General features: G+C 37.3%; 1 protein-coding gene across 2 annotated transcripts in view; it reads left to right on the top strand.

The window, feature by feature from the left end:
- Plxdc2 (plexin domain containing 2) overlaps positions 1-17,651 on the top strand; it is a 405,393-nt gene that overhangs the window by 204,417 nt on the left and 183,325 nt on the right. For both annotated transcript variants that reach the window (XM_006497531.3, NM_026162.6), the window contains exon 4: positions 5,180-5,249. In XM_006497531.3, the coding sequence (XP_006497594.1) occupies positions 5,180-5,249 (70 nt within the window). The remainder of the gene's footprint in view (positions 1-5,179; positions 5,250-17,651) is intronic.

Genomic DNA, 17,651 nt, shown 5'->3' on the forward strand with positions numbered 1-17,651 from the left:
AACCTTCTTTATTCATTTATTCACTGAGAGCTACTTAGGCTGATTCTGTAATTCGGTTTATGCGAATAGTGCTACAATATATATGGGCATTCAGAAAGCTTCGTAGTATTTTGCCTTTAGATTCTGTCAGGTATGCACCCAAGTGTGGTATAGCTAGCTCATATCACTTTTTCTACCATATCCTTAGTAGCATTTTTTATTATTATTTGTGTTTCTAGAAAATAGCCATTTGGCCTGGTGAATGAGATGTAGTATCAAGGGTTTTAGCTGCTTTTCTCTAAAACATTCGATGTGTTTATTTGTATGCATTTAATAACTATTTGCATTCCTTATACAAAGAGTATCTTTTTGGGTGATTTTCTCATTTATTGGTTTGATTATTTGATCTTTTGATTTTTAGTGTTTTGACATCATTATACTTTCTGGAAAGTAATTATCAGCAGGTTGAATTACTGTCGAGGGCTTTCTTCTATTCTGTAGGCCAGCTTTTCTTCACTGTGGTCATTGTTCCCTCTGTCGTGTGTAAATGTTTAGTGCTGTGCAGTCCTCTTAGCCAGTTTTGCTATTAAATTTATGTCAATGAAAATTCCGTTCAGAAAGTTACTGCCTTTCTAGAAAGGTGCCTCAGATGTTTTCCTCTAGTAGTTGCCAAACTTGGGGTCTTATTTTAAGGTCTTTGTGAAGAACTTACAGTGCTTCCTATTTAAAGAGTCTATTTTGGTTCCGTGAACTTGGGCTCAAATGGCACTTCTTTGTGATACTCTCCTGCATATAGTTCTATTATATATCCTGTGATATTCTCCTCACCACTAAGTGGACTCTTCGAAGCTATGTTATTGTCTTACTCAGGGTCCTAGATTTATTGCCGGTTATATATAAGGTGACAAATGAAGGATGAAACATGATAAAAAAAAAACAAAAAACCTTCCCCTTATCCTTGTCTGACACCTCTTTTATATATCATTCTGGGGAAAAATAATAATCTAATTAGTTATGGGTACTTACACTGACTGTATAATCATTTGACTTGAAGGCACTTGATGAAATTCTAATGCTTAACAATTGATATTGTTACCTTACTACAGCACACATTTAGGTAGGAAACTAATGATTCTCTTAATTTCGCCTTGATGTTTCTACTATCATTTTGTTTTTAATATCTCAGCAGTTGAGATCATTGCCTTTATAGTGAATCAAATCCTAAGGGCAGTCTTAAGTTCCTGCTTGAGCCACACTTAATCACTCTCCCTCTGGTGAGCTTTCACTCTGAAATGGTTGTAAAACAAGACTGTAAAGACATGTAGATGTTTAAACAGACACATGATTGATTCTGGGGACTAAGACCTGCATGTGCTAAGGAACATTGGAAGAACTCTGAAATCTCGTCCTTAGTGGCCACTGTTGGTTCTTTAAGCACCACTAATGAGAAGCTTTTTCTGATATTTGAGTAACTTCCAAGCCCAAGTGACACTTCTTTGGTTTTGTTGTTTGTTTTTTCTTTTTTCTTAAGAATCTCCTTCAGTCATTCTATCTTGTTTGGCTAAAATGGGTACACAACTCAGACTTGACATTTGACAAACTATAGAAACCATGACTGGAGTTAAAGGGTAAGAGTATTGGCTTTGAAGAACCTGAAGCTGAAGATTATGACTGGCATGAAGAGGACTAGACTGAGAGAGTTGTCCAGTCATAGGTTTGAGTAAGGGTGGGGCCTTAACTAAGTGAATCTTAGTATTTGTCATTTATTTTCTGGGACAAAAGATTGGAAACTAATGGATTTTGGAACAAGGTAGCAAAGTGATGACAGACAGTAGCATTCAAAATGAACTGGAAGCAAGGCATCTGAGAGGAAAGCAGTGTCTACAGTGGGGAGGGCTTTCAGAAGTGAGAGAAGAGGGATGTATACATTTAGCAGCCTTTCAGATGCTAGCACGTGCTAAATGCTCTGTACATAGCTATTATACAGGGTAGAGAGTACCATGGTAATAGGTAAACATTTTTTTCTTTTTAAGAGGGAGTAGTTCAACCATACTGTGACACTTGAGGAAGATGGATTCTTTTTGTTGTTGTTGTTAATTTTATTTTATTTTTAATTTATTTTTTACACTCCATATTCCATTCCTCACTCCACCCCCACATCCACCCTCCGACTGCTCCATGTCCCATACCTCCTCCCCACCCCACCCCGTTTCCATGTGGATGCCTCCACTCCCTACCCCACCTGACCTCTAAACTCTCTGGGGCCTCCAGTCTCTTGAGTGTTAGATGCATCATCTCTGAATGTACACATACCCAGAAGTCCTCTACTGTATGTGTGTTGGGGACTTCATATCAGCTGGTATATACTGTCTGTTTGGTGGTCCAGTGTTTGAGAGATCTTGGGGTTGGGGGTCCAGATTAATTGAGGCTGCTGGTCCTTCTGCAGGATTGCCCTTCTCCTTGACTTCTTTCAGCCTTCCCTAATTCAAAAAAGGGTCAGCTGCTTCTGTCCATTGGTTAGATGCAAACATCTGCATCTGACTCTTTCAGCTGCTTGTTGGGTCTTTCGGAGGGCAGTCATGGTAGATCCTTTTTGTGAGTGCTCCATAGCCTCAGTAATAGTGTCAGGCCTTGGGACCTCTGCTTGAGCTGCATCTACTTTGGGCCTGTCACTGGACCTTCATTTGCTCAGGCTCCTCTCCATTTCCATCCTTATAATTCTTTCAAAGAAGAACAATTATGGATCAGAGATGTGAATGTGGGATGGAAACCCCATCCCTCACTTGATGTCCTGTATTCCTGCTAGAGGTGGGCTCTATAAGTTCCCTCTGCTTACAGTTGGGCGTTTCATCTAAGGTCTCTCTCTCCCTTTGAGTGCTGGGAGTCTCGGATCTACCAGGTCTCTGGTGCATTCTGGAGGGTCCCTCCAACCTTCTATTTCCTGAGGTTACCTGTTTCCATTCTTTCTGTTGGCCCTCAGGGCTTCAGTCCTTTCCCCTTACCCAATACCAGGTTAGGTTCCCCTCTCAGAGCCCCACCCCATTCACTTTCCCTCCCAGGTACCTCCCTCCCTCCCAATTTGTGATTGCTTTCTTCTCTCTCCCAAGTGAGACTGAGGTGTCCTCACTTGGGCACTTCAGTTTGTTGAGCTTTTTGAGTTTTGTGGACTCCATCTTTTTTTTTTGGGGAGGGGGGGGCTAATATCCACTTACTAGTGAGTACATGTCAATATCATGCATGTCCTTTTCAGTCTGAGTTGCCTCACCTTGGAAGGTAGATTCTTAACTTTTCTTTCAATACCTATTTCATTCTCTTTAGCTTATGTATTTGCCATATATCTTGTTCTAACTCAAAGACAGTTAAATACCTGAAGTGTCCCAGAAAATATATACCATGTGATTCTCATTTTCCCTGATGAAACCTGGGTTTGTTAGTAACACATATTTAAAGAAAAAAAAGTTAGTATGACTGCAGCTTTACTACTGAGTATGGGAAGACATTGGAAGGGCTGGGTACTTTCTACTCAGATAATTAATTCCCTTCACAGAATTGTTTTGACATCTTTCAGACATAACAATTTGGTATTGTTACTTTCATTTTAGTGTTATCAGTGACCACTCATTCCAAATGGCTCATTGGAAATATTTTTATTTTTCTAGTAGCACAAACTAAATGTGATTAAAAAAAAAAAAACCCTTTCTTAGGAATATGTGGCTTTTATGAAAAGGAAAGAAAAGCTAATTGAAAGTCTATGTAGATTCTGAATGATTACCTCTGTGCCAAATATGTCATTAAAAATCTCTGAAAGATTTGAAAAGGCAATCAATTCCAAAATTGGAGAGAGCTAAATTCCAATATGTATCTTTTTCTTTTTAAATTGCAGATTCAGAGAAATAAACTGTGTAAATGGTGGGATTTTTTTTTAACACAATAACATTTACTATAGCAAGGCTGCACATAATTCGTTGCTTTGACCAGGCTCCTTACCTTTTCTTTGAATGTGTGTGCGTGCGTGCGTGCGTGTGTGTGGATAGATAGATAGATAGATAGATAGATAGATAGATAGATAGATAGATAGATAGATAGATAAGATAAGATAGGTAGATGATACATAGATAGACAATTCACAGATACATGGATAGATGCATTGAGATAGATGAATATAGATAAGGAGAGATAGAATCAATAATACATACATACATAGATTCAGAGAGATGGTAGATATTTTGATGATAAATAATAGATTGATTTAGAGTAGAGATTCATACAGTGAGATAGAGAGACACAGAGAGAAAATGATTTATTTCAGGTCATTTTCTCTTATACGCATTATATATAACATGTTTCTTGTTTCTTGCATTGTAATGTTTTAAACATACAAAGAGCTATTTTATTCTTTTTTATTTTATCAGTTTTATACACATTATTGTTAAACAAAATACATTCATTCTATCTCATATATTAGGAATCATTGTTTTAGGATTCTTTTAAGAAGGCAAACGGTGAGACTTTGGAATTTTTTACCCACACCTCTCTAATTTACCCTATTCCAAATCCAAGTAGTTCTACCGTAACTGCTGTTCATCCTATAACTTAATGCTTTTAAAACGGAAAGGGTATGCTATGTCTGGATAGTTCAGTGCAATAAACAAACATGAGGATGGCTTCCGCTCTCCATGCTCCATCTTCCGTCATTTACATTTTATTATAGGATGTATAAAAAATTAATAGATGAAGCAGTAATGGTGCAAAAAACCCTATCATTGATTTCCATTCACTGAATCTCATCATTTATCACGTTCTACCATTTTCTAATCAACTCATAGAAATGACAAGTTACAGCCCCCCCCAATATCTTACATATTACAAAGCAGAAATACATTGTTAAATTACGAAGTAACGTGATAAGAATGGAGATAAAATAAGTTGATTTAGAATTTAAATTTACAGAGAATCTTCTTAGTTAGAAAAAATGTCAATAAACCATAACTGAATTTTATTCTTTTCATATGTTTGACATGGTAAATTTTCAAAACCATATTCTTTAGTACCATTCAACACTTAGTTTTTAAGGTCAACGGAATGCAGTACCAATTGGGTAAAAGAGAAACATCATTTAACTTTAATTGAAGCGCTCCCTACTTTACATTTACCATTTTGCACATTATTGATTTTTCTGTTTTGATTTTGTTCCTTGCAGAGAGTGAATCTGTCCTTCGATTTTCCATTTTATGGTCATTTTCTAAATGAAGTCACTGTGGCAACTGGGGGTAAGTCATTTTCTATGTAGTTACCTAGAAATATCTACAATTTCATTCCAGTTTTTATGATTCATTTTCTCACTTTTCAAGATAAATGAAATTTATTTGAAAAATGATTGCTTTGCAACACAAATACATTCATTGGTTTGAAGAAAACCCATTGCAGCACAGACATGCTAAGAATAAATCTTAGCAGAAATAATAAAGTATAATTAAAATTTTCAGGTTAAATTCCACCCCTTGTTTTTTTTTTTTTCCAAGTTTTAACTCACTTTTTGGTAATATGGTAAGACTATGTGAAATGGAATTACATGAAATAGATATAGCATTAAATGGTGTACAAGTGAGTTGTTGACTTATTTAAAATTTTCTTTTATCATATGTAGTTACTATACATTGATATCCACACTAAAGCAATCCGTTCTTTACATTAAATTATTTTATTTTTTATTTAATATCTCCTATATAAACAGACAAATTTGAGGGTCTTAAACACTGACATCCAGACTTCAGAATTTGGCTGTTCTCTGTAAATATAAAGGTCTAGTGTTGAGTCTAGTACTCTTTGAAGAAGGAATGAGTCATGTTTCACAATGTGTTTCAAAGACTAAAGATGTATTCATAATGATGTACTAGTGAAAGAATAAATTGAGTACATGAGACTGTCTCTGTCAGCCATAGATGGTGGAGAAAGGGAGTAGAAGTATGAATGAATGTAAACAAAAATTAATAGAACTATGAAGATAAAAGCAAATGAAATTCCACGTATATATAACAATGGCATAATGAAATGTCTTGAACACATGAACTTAAAGTGACAGGAATATGAGGTTATCTATTCTCTAGGTATCATTGCTGGTTTTTGGGATGGCATGAAAACTGCTTGGTTTGTTCTTCTTGCATTTTAATATGTTATATTCTTAGAAGTTAGGTAGAAACCAAGGGAAAATATTTCTTTTTCTAAATATCAACAAGGAAAAGATTTTATACACCTATGTTGTGCTAAGGCGAATTATGCTACTTCTGCCTTAGGCATCTTTAGTTCAGGGGGAAATGACATGGGGAAATGTGCAATTGCTTAAATATTAGAAATTTAAGGGATTCCCACAGTTGCTAAAGCTCTTACATTTATAGGAATCATTCTACCAATCTCAATGGAGAGTTATTTAAAATATTTCCTTGAATATTTCACAATTTGTTGATTTTATGAGGAGGAAACAATATGTCCAGGAGAGGTGTCATGGTGAGTGATACCCAAAGGAGAAAAGAGACAAAGAGACATTTTTGAAATAGCAAAATAGATGTGAGTAAAATTAATGATATATTTATCAATAAAGTGCAGATCAGAAAAGTAAATTAGGTCAATTTTACATCATCTCCAAATCATTGGTCCTGAAATTATATGTGACAAACTTTAACAAGGTGGATCTAGATGTTTGTATAATTGCTTACAGTATAGATATACTGTATGCAGTATGTATAATTGCATGGAAGAGTATTGTGGATTCCTGTGGAAGAACCTTAAGGGATTTGGTGGTTCAAACCAAGGCAGGTGAGTCAAGTTGGGCAACTACAAAGACAAATGTGAGCTGATTTGGTGAAAAACAAAAGACTTCAAGGCTTCAAGTGAAGCCTTCAACAAAGGCTTCACTTCAGTATCTTCATTGGAGATGTTGAATTTTTATATGGTAGAATAGATTTTACTTAAAGTATACTTAGAAATATGCCTTGGAGTTCACCATGCATGCACTGTTAGAGAGAATCAGCCCTTTAACTGGTTACAAATAACGGCTGAGTGAAAATAGAAATGTGAACGTCGTGTACCTTGTTTAAATCAAACTTAAATCAGAGGTCTCACCATGATAACTTGGTTGTGACTTATATCACACAGAAAGCATATTCTCATTAAAAGTTTTCAAATAAAAACACCTAGCTTGATTTTACTTCCACTACTTGTTCTTTCAATCAGTTCTGACCCAGACCCTGCAATAGATACTGTAGAGGAAGATCCCCACTGTACCATGCAGAATAGACTATGGTTCTTGGCTGAGATTGTTATATCATCTAAGGCAAAGAAAGGGACATGGTATGAATAAACAAAAATGGCAGGCCAATCAGAGGGAAGATATTCAGAAAGGAGATAATTTATGTTGTGCCATGCATGAGCAAATTTGTGAAAGAATGGACATTTAGCACTAACCTATAGGTAGGTTGAATTTTCTTAGGCAAAGAAGTGAGAGGCTAAAAATGAACAGAGAAAGGATAGCCCAGAAAAAGGAGCAATGTGCTGAGTCTGAGGCCTGTATTGAATGTGATTGAAAAGAGTGGTGGGGTTCCACTGAACCCTGGGAGCTTCAGTGTGATCTGCTCAGCCTTGGGTTGTTCAAGGATCTAGTCTGATCTGACAGTGGAGACAGGGAGGAGGAGCAGAGATGGCAAAGAAACTAGAGAGCATAGTTTTCCCTCTGTAAAATTTATTTTATTTTATTTATTTGCAATATATATGATAAAATATGCTATTTCATTATATATCAATAAAATAGTGTTATGTGTTGATATATTAGCAATAATATAATAATAATCTTGAGTTAGTCTCAGATATCAGTCTTATATTGTGTGGGGGCTGCATGGATGTACACATGCATGCATGCACACTTTCCACAGGTGTTGGGAGGAGCAAATTGAAAGGGTAGATCGTCTTTTCAATGTTAGTCTCTAGGACTTAATTCTGGTCATCAGACTTGGCAACAATCATACTTACCTACAGAACCATCTTGCTGGCTCAAGATTACAGAGTTTCAAATTTTTTGTAAATATAATTCCTGATCTGGAAGAGGTACAATAGAAAAGGGAAAGGCCGTTTTCAGATCTAACAATTGAATTGTTTAATCATTGTGGTTAGAAAAGCTTCCAGCTAAAAATCACCATGAAAATGAAGGGGGGGGGGCAGGCAGAGCTATGAGTTTGGAGATCTGAACCACAGACTGTGGTAGATCTTTGTGAATAATGAGATGTTACAAATCAAATACCTAGTGCCATCACACATCTTACACAGGCCACTCAACATAGATGGGTCGAAAGAGAATAGAAAGTGAAAGTCGAATTCAAAGTGTTGATTTGAAGCCATTACTACTAGACATGGGCTGTAAGGACATTAACTTCCATTGTATTGAATGTCATTTATCCTTGATTGTATCTCTGAATTCTACAGGATCCTCTTTTTTAATATCCAATGTAGGAAAAAAGCAAAGTAGAATGTTTTTGTAGTGAATACAAGCTATGTAAACAAAGAAAGCAAATGCTTTGAACTACACTTCCTATCTCATTACCTCGCAGATTAGATTTTTCCCATTCCTTCTTAATGACTCTAACACACACACACACACACACACACACACACACACACACACAATATTTAAGACTGAGATCTAATATTAATTCCAAGATTGTTCTCCATGTCACTGTATTCAACTCAGAAACTGATTTTAAAATACAGATAAATACATAATTCATTATGGCAAATCTTTGCTATGGTCATGTATATATGTATGTGTCATTATGAATAAACTTCATTTTTATTTTAAAGTTTAAATTTAAACTAAATACCAGGCCTATCATTATAACCATAAAATACAGTCTTCAGTTATTAAACATTTTAATATTCAAAAGCTTCAATCATCCATACAAAAAATGCAGAAAAGTGAATTTAAAATACCATCTTATTTTCTGGTTCACTGACAGCAATACCTGAAAGCTTTTGTTCATCTTTCTATTTAAAATATAATTTAGTATGCAAGAATTTCTACTATCTCCAAGTTAATCCTCCATGCTGTTCATCATCAAGAATGTGTTCATTAATGGCTCAGCTAAGTCCTGCTGCTTGCATCTCATAGCTTGTTTTCTTTCATATGTCTACCTTTATTTGCAATTGGGCTACTAATCTAAAATTTGACATTTTTTCGTGTTTAGATTGTTTATTTCTGTGACCCTTAATAGCAAGGGAAGAGCATTTTAATCAGTTTATTGTGGGTGTATGCGATTATGAAGAATTTGGGATTAAAACATGAGTGACAGAGAGAAGGGGCAGTGTCATGATCCAGATACAGAAATACAAGAACAGGTGTCAGTGTGTATGCCATTGTGAACATGGAGTTGATGGTCAAAGAAAGATAAAATATATCAAGAAGCTAATGGAATACTCGTCATCTGCTTTGAATGTACTAAAGTTTTGTTTCTATATAAATTTCAAACTGCATGTTTCATTTTGAAAACCGTTTTAAAAATTGTACACGTACTTCATCCAATTGCTATATAACTATTAAACATAAAATTACTGTTAGATAATGAATTTTTACTATATGAAAATTAATATGTAATCATTAAAACAATCAGGCAAAAATGGGAATTGCAAATCCCCTTCTCTTTCTTCATGCATGCTCCTGTCAATCAAACCACAATCTTACTTTTTGAGTTGTGTAATATTAAATTGAATAGTTTATTCTTCTATGCCAGGCTAATAATCATTTATGTGTGCTTTAGATCCTCTATAATATATATTAAAACTAAAGTATTACCTGTTGTCTTTATTGGGCTATTAGCAAGTATATTACTAAGTTTTCTGTCATCTTTTTCTTCTTGTCTTCAAATACTAATATTTTAATTTGAGTTGCAAATAATACTTCATGGTTTTTCAGGATACTTGATTAATTGCAGGACTAAAATGCTTTCAGGGGAGAGGGCGATTAGTTCTCTTCATGATGATTTATAAGCACTGACCCATCTTGTTCCAAAGGTAAAACCTAGAAAACAGCAACAACAACAAGAAAAACAGGTAGTGAAAATGAGAGGCATTATTAGGTCCTTTAAAAAGATTTTTAATAGAGAACAGAGATCACAAGCTTCCAGTATCTGTGCAATGGCAAAATACAGTAAAGGCACAAATATTGTGCAGAAACAAATCAATTCAAGGTGCCAATTTAAAGTAACAAGCTTAAGTCTCAAGGATGTCCAGGGAGAAAGACAAATAGGGCTCTGTCCTAGGTGCTCTATCTGAGTGGTTCTCTGAGATACACCCGCAAACATCCAAAAGCTCATTTCCACAGTCCTCTTGGGTAATTTACTCTTCCCCTAAGCCATCTAATGTCAGCAGCAACATCAGCAGATTCAACATTACCAGGTTGCTTTTCTCTGAAGCAGTATGAATCACCTATTCCCTAGTATCTGTGGTTTTGCTCTGGACATTTCTGTTTCATTAGCTCTGGCTTTCTGAAGTGGGGTATAGTAGGGTGTTTAGAGAAATGAAAGGTCTGGAGGGTGATTCCCACCCCCACCCCCAGAGTTAGACCTAAGTCTGTAGTATGATAAGCAATAATGAACATGGGTAATTCCACACAAAGAAAACAGAGAGGAATTAGGAGCCCATAGTGGACAAGACATGAATGGGAGAGAGGCTCAGAGGTGATCACCTGAAGTGTGCCCTTGGATAGAAAGCAGAGTGCCCATGGATAGTTTCATGCATTCCAGAAGCAACCTCAGGAAAGACTGCCTCAGAAAAGAGTGCACTTAGAAACTTTCATCCCTGGAAAGCACCTCTATGTCCTGTGATCTGGGCTTTATGAGAAACGCTGGCAGCCATAGTCTCTTGCATGCTCTAATTGTAAGGCAGCAGTAAGTCAGTTAAATTATGCTATCACACAAATGCATACATACATCAGCCAGTTACAAAGAGAGTCAAAACGAGTCTGTTTAATCAGTAAAGTGACAGTGTGCTGTGCATGACACTGTTCAACACTGAAAAATAAAGGACTTTTAACAGCAGGAGGTTGACAGATCCTGGCTGCGGGGCAGTGGGCGCTGAGCAGGGGAGGAGGGATAAAGGGAGTGGGAGAAAACCTGTGCCCCCCCTAGAGTTCCCGCACTCTGGGCAGGCGGACAGGGAAGACTGCCACACACTTTCCACGTGGCCCCAGGTGGGTGTCTGGCTGTGTGAAGCCATGGACCCCAGCTCGGGAGGTGATGGACAAGGAGCAGGCCTAGGCACCAGGTTCCCAGCTTCGGGCATCCCATACACCGATGGACACCACAGAAGAGTTGAGAACAGAATGAGGTCCCCGGGGTCGGGGCTTATCAGCCCCAAGGCTGAAGGGAGTAGAGGGCAGGGAGATAGGGGGGTGCTGGATGGTCCCAGTGCGGGCGAGAGTCCTTGGTCCAGTATGTGGCTGCAGCCCAGAAAGACCTTCTGGCGGGAGGGCTCCTTAGGATGGGGGCTCCTTAGGAGAAAGCCTATCCCATCATTCAAGCAAGGGCCTTGATGAGCAGAGACAATCTATGCTTTTAGAGCTTTATTGTAGAAAGGCAGGGAGGAAGAGAGAAGGTAGAAAGAGGGAGAGAGGCCAGCCATGACCACATGGAAAGAGGGGAGAAGGGAGAGAGAGGAGGGCTAGATAATAGGAAATATGAGAGCTTAAAGAGAGGGAGGAGGGGCCAAGCAGCTCCTTTTATAGTGGGCTGGGCTATCTTGCTGTTGCCAGGTAACTGTGGTGAGGAGCCTACCTGGCTATTGTTCAGTAACTGTAGGGGTGTAGACTAGCCAGAATGCTAGAAGCCTGGGACATTGTCTGCCTGACTTATAGTCACAGAATTATGGAGTTGGGGACTCTGTGGTGTCAGGCACCTGACTCTGGGAACATGGCTCGCTTTTCTGTCCCTTGTAGAGTTTTCTACTGTGACGCCGGAGCAAGCCTCATTCGAACAAAATAGGCTGCCTATCACAGTCACACACCTGGCCACTTCCATAGTGAATTAGAATGGATAAACTTAAAATCTATCTCAGCCTGAAAATAAACTTCCTTTTATTGAGGAATCCAGTCTGGCACCATTATTAAGATAGACTTGTGATGTATAGGCCCATAGGAATGACAGTTGTGTCTATATAGTCCTCAGTGAATGACCAACACTCTCTAGTTTAGTTTCCTTATATGTAAAAAAATGACAATACAGTAACCAACTTATAACAAGTTTTGTAAAGACCAGTAATGTTTCTGATAGATATTTAATAAGCAAATACAGTGTAAATAGTATATACCATTATTGTGATTTTTACTGTAGTTTTACCTTCTTTAATAATGCTTTTCTATAAGGTTCTACTAAAGTGCTATTATTAGCTTTCCCTCTAGGAATTTAACTAAGGCACATGCCTAACTTCTAAAGGATGACTTAAATGATCTTATCCATTCACAATAGGGAAAAATATGGTTATGTGGCTAGTTCAGAATGTCCATTCTACTAGATATATATGCCATTTCTCACTGCAGATCAAAATGACATTCATTGACTTCCTGTGAAGAAATTCTGCCACACCAAGATTCCATCTCAAAAAAATTTTTAATTTATTTTTTAATAAGGTATTTTCTTTATTTAAATTTCAAATGCTATCCCAAAAGTCCCCCAGACCCTCCCCTCCACTCCCCTACCCACCCACTCCTACTTCTTGGCCCTGGCATTCCCCTGTACTGGGGCATATAAAGTTTGCAAGACCAAGGGACCTCTCTTCCCAATGATGGCCAACTAGGCCATCTTCTGATACATATGCAGCTAGAGATATGAGCTCCAGAGGTACTGGTTAGTTCATATTCAAAAATTTTTTAAATTGTCAATTTTGTAGTGTCTGTCAATAGAATCTTGAAATTATAACTCTGATATCATAGGTTATCTGTGTGTAACAGGGATTAATAAACAGGTGGTTACAAACATCATCTGATTCTTGTGGTAGTTTTTGCTCTATGTACCAAAGTTCTGAGGAAGGGAAGGACCAATGATTTTAAACCTTCTGCAGGGCTGGTTGACAGGGCATCTGGAATATTGAGCATTACATTAATTTGGGGCTAACCCAGAATCTCTAAGCAACCATTCATTATCCATTCCCATGTGTGACCTAACATCCTGAAGCCATGAAGCAAATCATTTTAAATCATAGGAATAACTCCTAGAGCTCCCCAACCCAAGGTGAGAGCGCTATGAGCTACCGACGCCGACCTATAGTACATGTTTCCTCACTTGACTGTAACTACTCCTTAGTATTTCTACAATGGTTGTGAAAATTCTCTTGATATATAACTTCCTATGTTCTATAACTGCCAATGTTATGAAACTGTTGCCATAATATGAAAACAAAATTGTATTTGGGGTAGAAATATTTTGATGGCAATGGCCATTCATCTTTTTCTCCAGAATAAACTATTTCTATTTCATTTTAAGGTCAAAATTATGCATTTGCTATAAATGTTCTATTAAACTACAAATCCATGTTTTTCTAATAAAATATGGAAATTGATAAGAACCAATTAAAACATATTTCATTCCATTTTCTGTCATTGGAAACCTTTGGTTTCTGTTATGATACCAAGTTGAACAAAACTCTTGCCAAGAGAGAATTTAGACTATGACAAGCACATTGCTGAGACATCATCAGTCAAAGCCAGCTAAGACAAAACTGAGAATACGGACAGCATGAGCTCTACCTTGGATGCCTGCAAGATGCCCTTATTAGACATGAGATTCATTGTGTTCTTCACAATATGACTCAAAATGTGTGGAAGACTGAAACCTCAAAACAAAACTGGGAATAACAGTATATGTGAGGCTTTGACTTTGAGTTAGGAGATAAATTTCTGCATCTGTCTATTATTCCAGCACTATCTTTTTTTTTTAAGTGACTTTTCTAACATCACAGAAAACAAGTAGATATAGCATACACGTTGTTCAAAATTCAACTCTTGTTTCATCTTCTAAAGCCCTAAAACTCAGACATATAAAAAGTAATAGGTCTAATAACTGTGTCCGCTACCACTAATGGGATCATTGTGATGGCCTCTCAGTACATTGCTGATCTGCCTCGCCTGAGGGCTACAGAAATATTTTGAGTTAAACTTGTGGTAGTGTTGAAATGTAAGTTTGTACTGAAGGCAAAAATGATGGAAGAAAATGTCCTGTAATTGGTGTCTTGGGAGTACTATGTCAAAAACCTAGACAAGAGTTTGTGTCTTTCCGCAATGTCAGAATTTATTGGATGATAATAAATTCACTAGGTGTGCTGGTTTCACTGGCAGAAATTGGTCACATAATCCCACTTCACATAGAGCCCTGGCTGAGGAAAAATGGGTTATACTATTCAAATCTTAAGAACTGGCATTAAGTTTAAGATCATACATTATACATCAACAGTAAATGGACATCCCTCTCCCTTTCCCTCTGTGTCTGTATGTATATGATTGTATACATGCAGCTTGCATGTGTATATGGTTTTGGATGCAGTTGTGTTTGACTGTGTCTTGTCTTTGTATATAGGATGATGCATATGTGAGTGTATGACTGTGGGTTTATGCATATATGATTGTGCATGTGATTGTGTGCATGTGATTATGTGTGTGTGTGTGTGTGTGTGTGTGTGTGTGTGTGTGTGTGTGTGTGTGTGTGAGTATGTGTGTGTGTAAAACACGTAGGGTTACAGAACAATTCCTGACATTCAGAGAAGATGACCAAAACGCAGATAGTCTCTATAGGGAAATAACTGACAAAGGAAGCTGGGAAGTTTCCATGGCTGCTACCTAGAGATCTTACTATAGAGTCAGGGCTAATCAGTAGAGTTGTACCATCTACAGAAGATAAAGGGAAGGATCATATCCAGACAAATAATGGGCAAAAGAATATGTGGCAGGTTGCACTGGGTAATCAGGCAGATGGGACTGAAGACTCTGAGATAGTATGCATGTTCTCTGACTGTTGGTCTCTTTATGCATATATCAGCTGATTAGATGGCAAGTCTGTGGGTCAATTACCACTGTAGTGCAATGTGTCTACCAGTTTATGTGGTATAGGTGAGAAGGTTACAAACACTTGTTCTAGGTGTCTTAAATAAATGTTCGTATTCGTCTACCCTCACTTTGTGACATGACTTTATTATGTCCATGTCCTCACATTGTAGGAAATGTATGGTATCACATTCTTTCTACTCCAAGGAATAAGTTCTTTATTAGTAGGTGTTTAGACAGGGTACCAAAACTATAGCACTATTTATATGTTTACTCAGATACACAGTCATCCTCATGATCAAACTGGATTCAAAGCTGATTATATGATCAAGTGTGTCTGGGAAGAGCACAGCATGAAAAACCAGCATTTCACACAATGTGAAGTAATTTAATGCATGGAACAGCTTGGTTTCCACACAATATGGAATAACTTAGAGTATGGAGAAGCCTGGGTTAATAGATGTATTAGTATTAGTTTCTTCAGCTATGTACAGGAATAAGTAGTCTCCAACAAAAATAAAATATGCACAACAAGAATTTCTGAAAACTCAAGAACCTCAAATAGTAAGTATGTATATATACACACATACATATATACATACTCATGCATACACATACACACACACAAGCACACACACATACACACACACATACACATATGTATATGAGCCTTGCTGCTATTAAATGGGATTAAATCACTTAGTGTATATTTAGGAAATTATAGAAGAATGTTACTTATATATGCAGTAAGGGATTTATGAATGGCATTCTGTTAATTAATTTTACAATTTTCTATGTATAGATATGTAGATATATCCACAACTTAGAGTACTAAAGAAACAGAACAGGCGAATAAGTTTCAGGGTAGTAAGACACATGGGTTCTGGGAGTGGAATAAAACATTACATAATAAACAGGGAAATGTACACAAATTACCTACCTATGTACATATAAGCTGTGATTTATGCTTATAAAAATGTATTCAAAAGATGTGTGGGGCTTTTTTTTGTTTATTTTTTGTTTTTTGTTTTTTGTTGTTGTTGTTTTTTCAAGACAGGGTTTCTCTGGATAGCCCTGGCTGTCCTGGAACTCACTCTATAGATCAGGCTGGTCTTGAACTCAGAAATCTGCCTGCCTCTGCCTCCCAAGGGCTGGGATTAAAGGCGTGCGCCACCACTGCCTGGTCAGAAAATGTTTTAAGCAGCACATGTTTGAATGATGTAAATAAGGCTGGACATTGCAAAAATATAAACAGTAACTGAATACCTGTCACTAAAGACATTCAAGTTAAACACATTATTGTATAACTTTTGAACCTGTTAGACAGGATGAAATCACTTTGTGTATATTTAGGAAAATACAGAAGAATGTTACTTAGATATATATGCAGTGAGGGATTAATGAATACCACTCTGGTAATTAATGTTACCATTCACTGTCACTAAATACTTGCCAGAGCTTGAATGAAGAAATGCCTATTTTGGATCATGTTCTTAGAAAGTCCAGTTAATGATTGCTTGGTCCCATGAGTTTGGGCAACACATCATGAAAACAGGACTTTGTGGTAGAGGATATTGCTCCTCCACAGCTGAGAGCAAGGAAGTTACTTCAGGCAATTAATGAGTTCCAAAGTCAGGTCCCATGACCTCCTTCATGCTGAAATCATCCCATCATTCTAGATGTTTTCCACAGTCAGCCAAAATAGCACCACTTGGGGACCAAGTACTCAATAGCTAAGCTCAGGGTGTGGTACATCCCATATTCAAAATACAGTGCCGTTTACTTCATGAAATGTACATGTATTTAATGCATATAAAGTCCCCTATGCTAAATGGAACTTTTAACAAATTATTAAAAGTCCTTATAAAGGAAGCAGAAGGATGCTTTTCAGTTCGTGTTTTATATATGTCACATCACCATCAGCACAAGACTCTACATTTAATTAACATACATTTCTAAGCTATCAGCCACCATTCTGTTATAAAGATAGTCATTTAAGCCTAAATCTGTATTTCTGAGTATTTTCTAAGTAGACATAGGAACATGTAAATAGTTTGTGGGTGTACCTACACATTTTCTAATGAAGTAGCACCAAGAATCAGGGCTTCACAAATGGATCTCAGAGAAAGGCAGAGGTGAATTATAAATTACTAGAGTTCAAATGTGTTGTCATCTGGAGAGTTTTTCAGTTGGATGTACAGGTAGCTTAGGGCGGAGTCCAAGCTCTAGACAGAAAGAGGTCTTGGACCAAAGAGGTTCTTTAGCTTATGACAGTTTCTTGGTCCTTTGTGTTTGGTCTTTGGATGGACTCTGAGGAACAATAGTCAGTCTCTGAAAAGCAGAACATGGCACCAAGCCTTGTAGAGGGGTAGTGACAGGTGAAAGTCAACCATCATGCAGAGGTGTTTTCAGTAACTGACGCTCCATACAGAAGGTGGGTAGGTGGCCACTTCTTAGTGATGGTTCAGAGCTGAGGTATAATGCAGGAAAAGAAGAACAACATTCACACCAACAGATTCTCCAGACAGGACAGCTATATGAGACAGCAGGTGGCTATTAGCTGTCTTTAATAAATAACTGATGGACAGAGTGAAGCTGGCTT

This window comes from Mus musculus, chromosome 2 (genome assembly GCF_000001635.26).
Source record: "Mus musculus strain C57BL/6J chromosome 2, GRCm38.p6 C57BL/6J".
Lineage (NCBI taxonomy): Eukaryota > Metazoa > Chordata > Mammalia > Rodentia > Muridae > Mus > Mus musculus.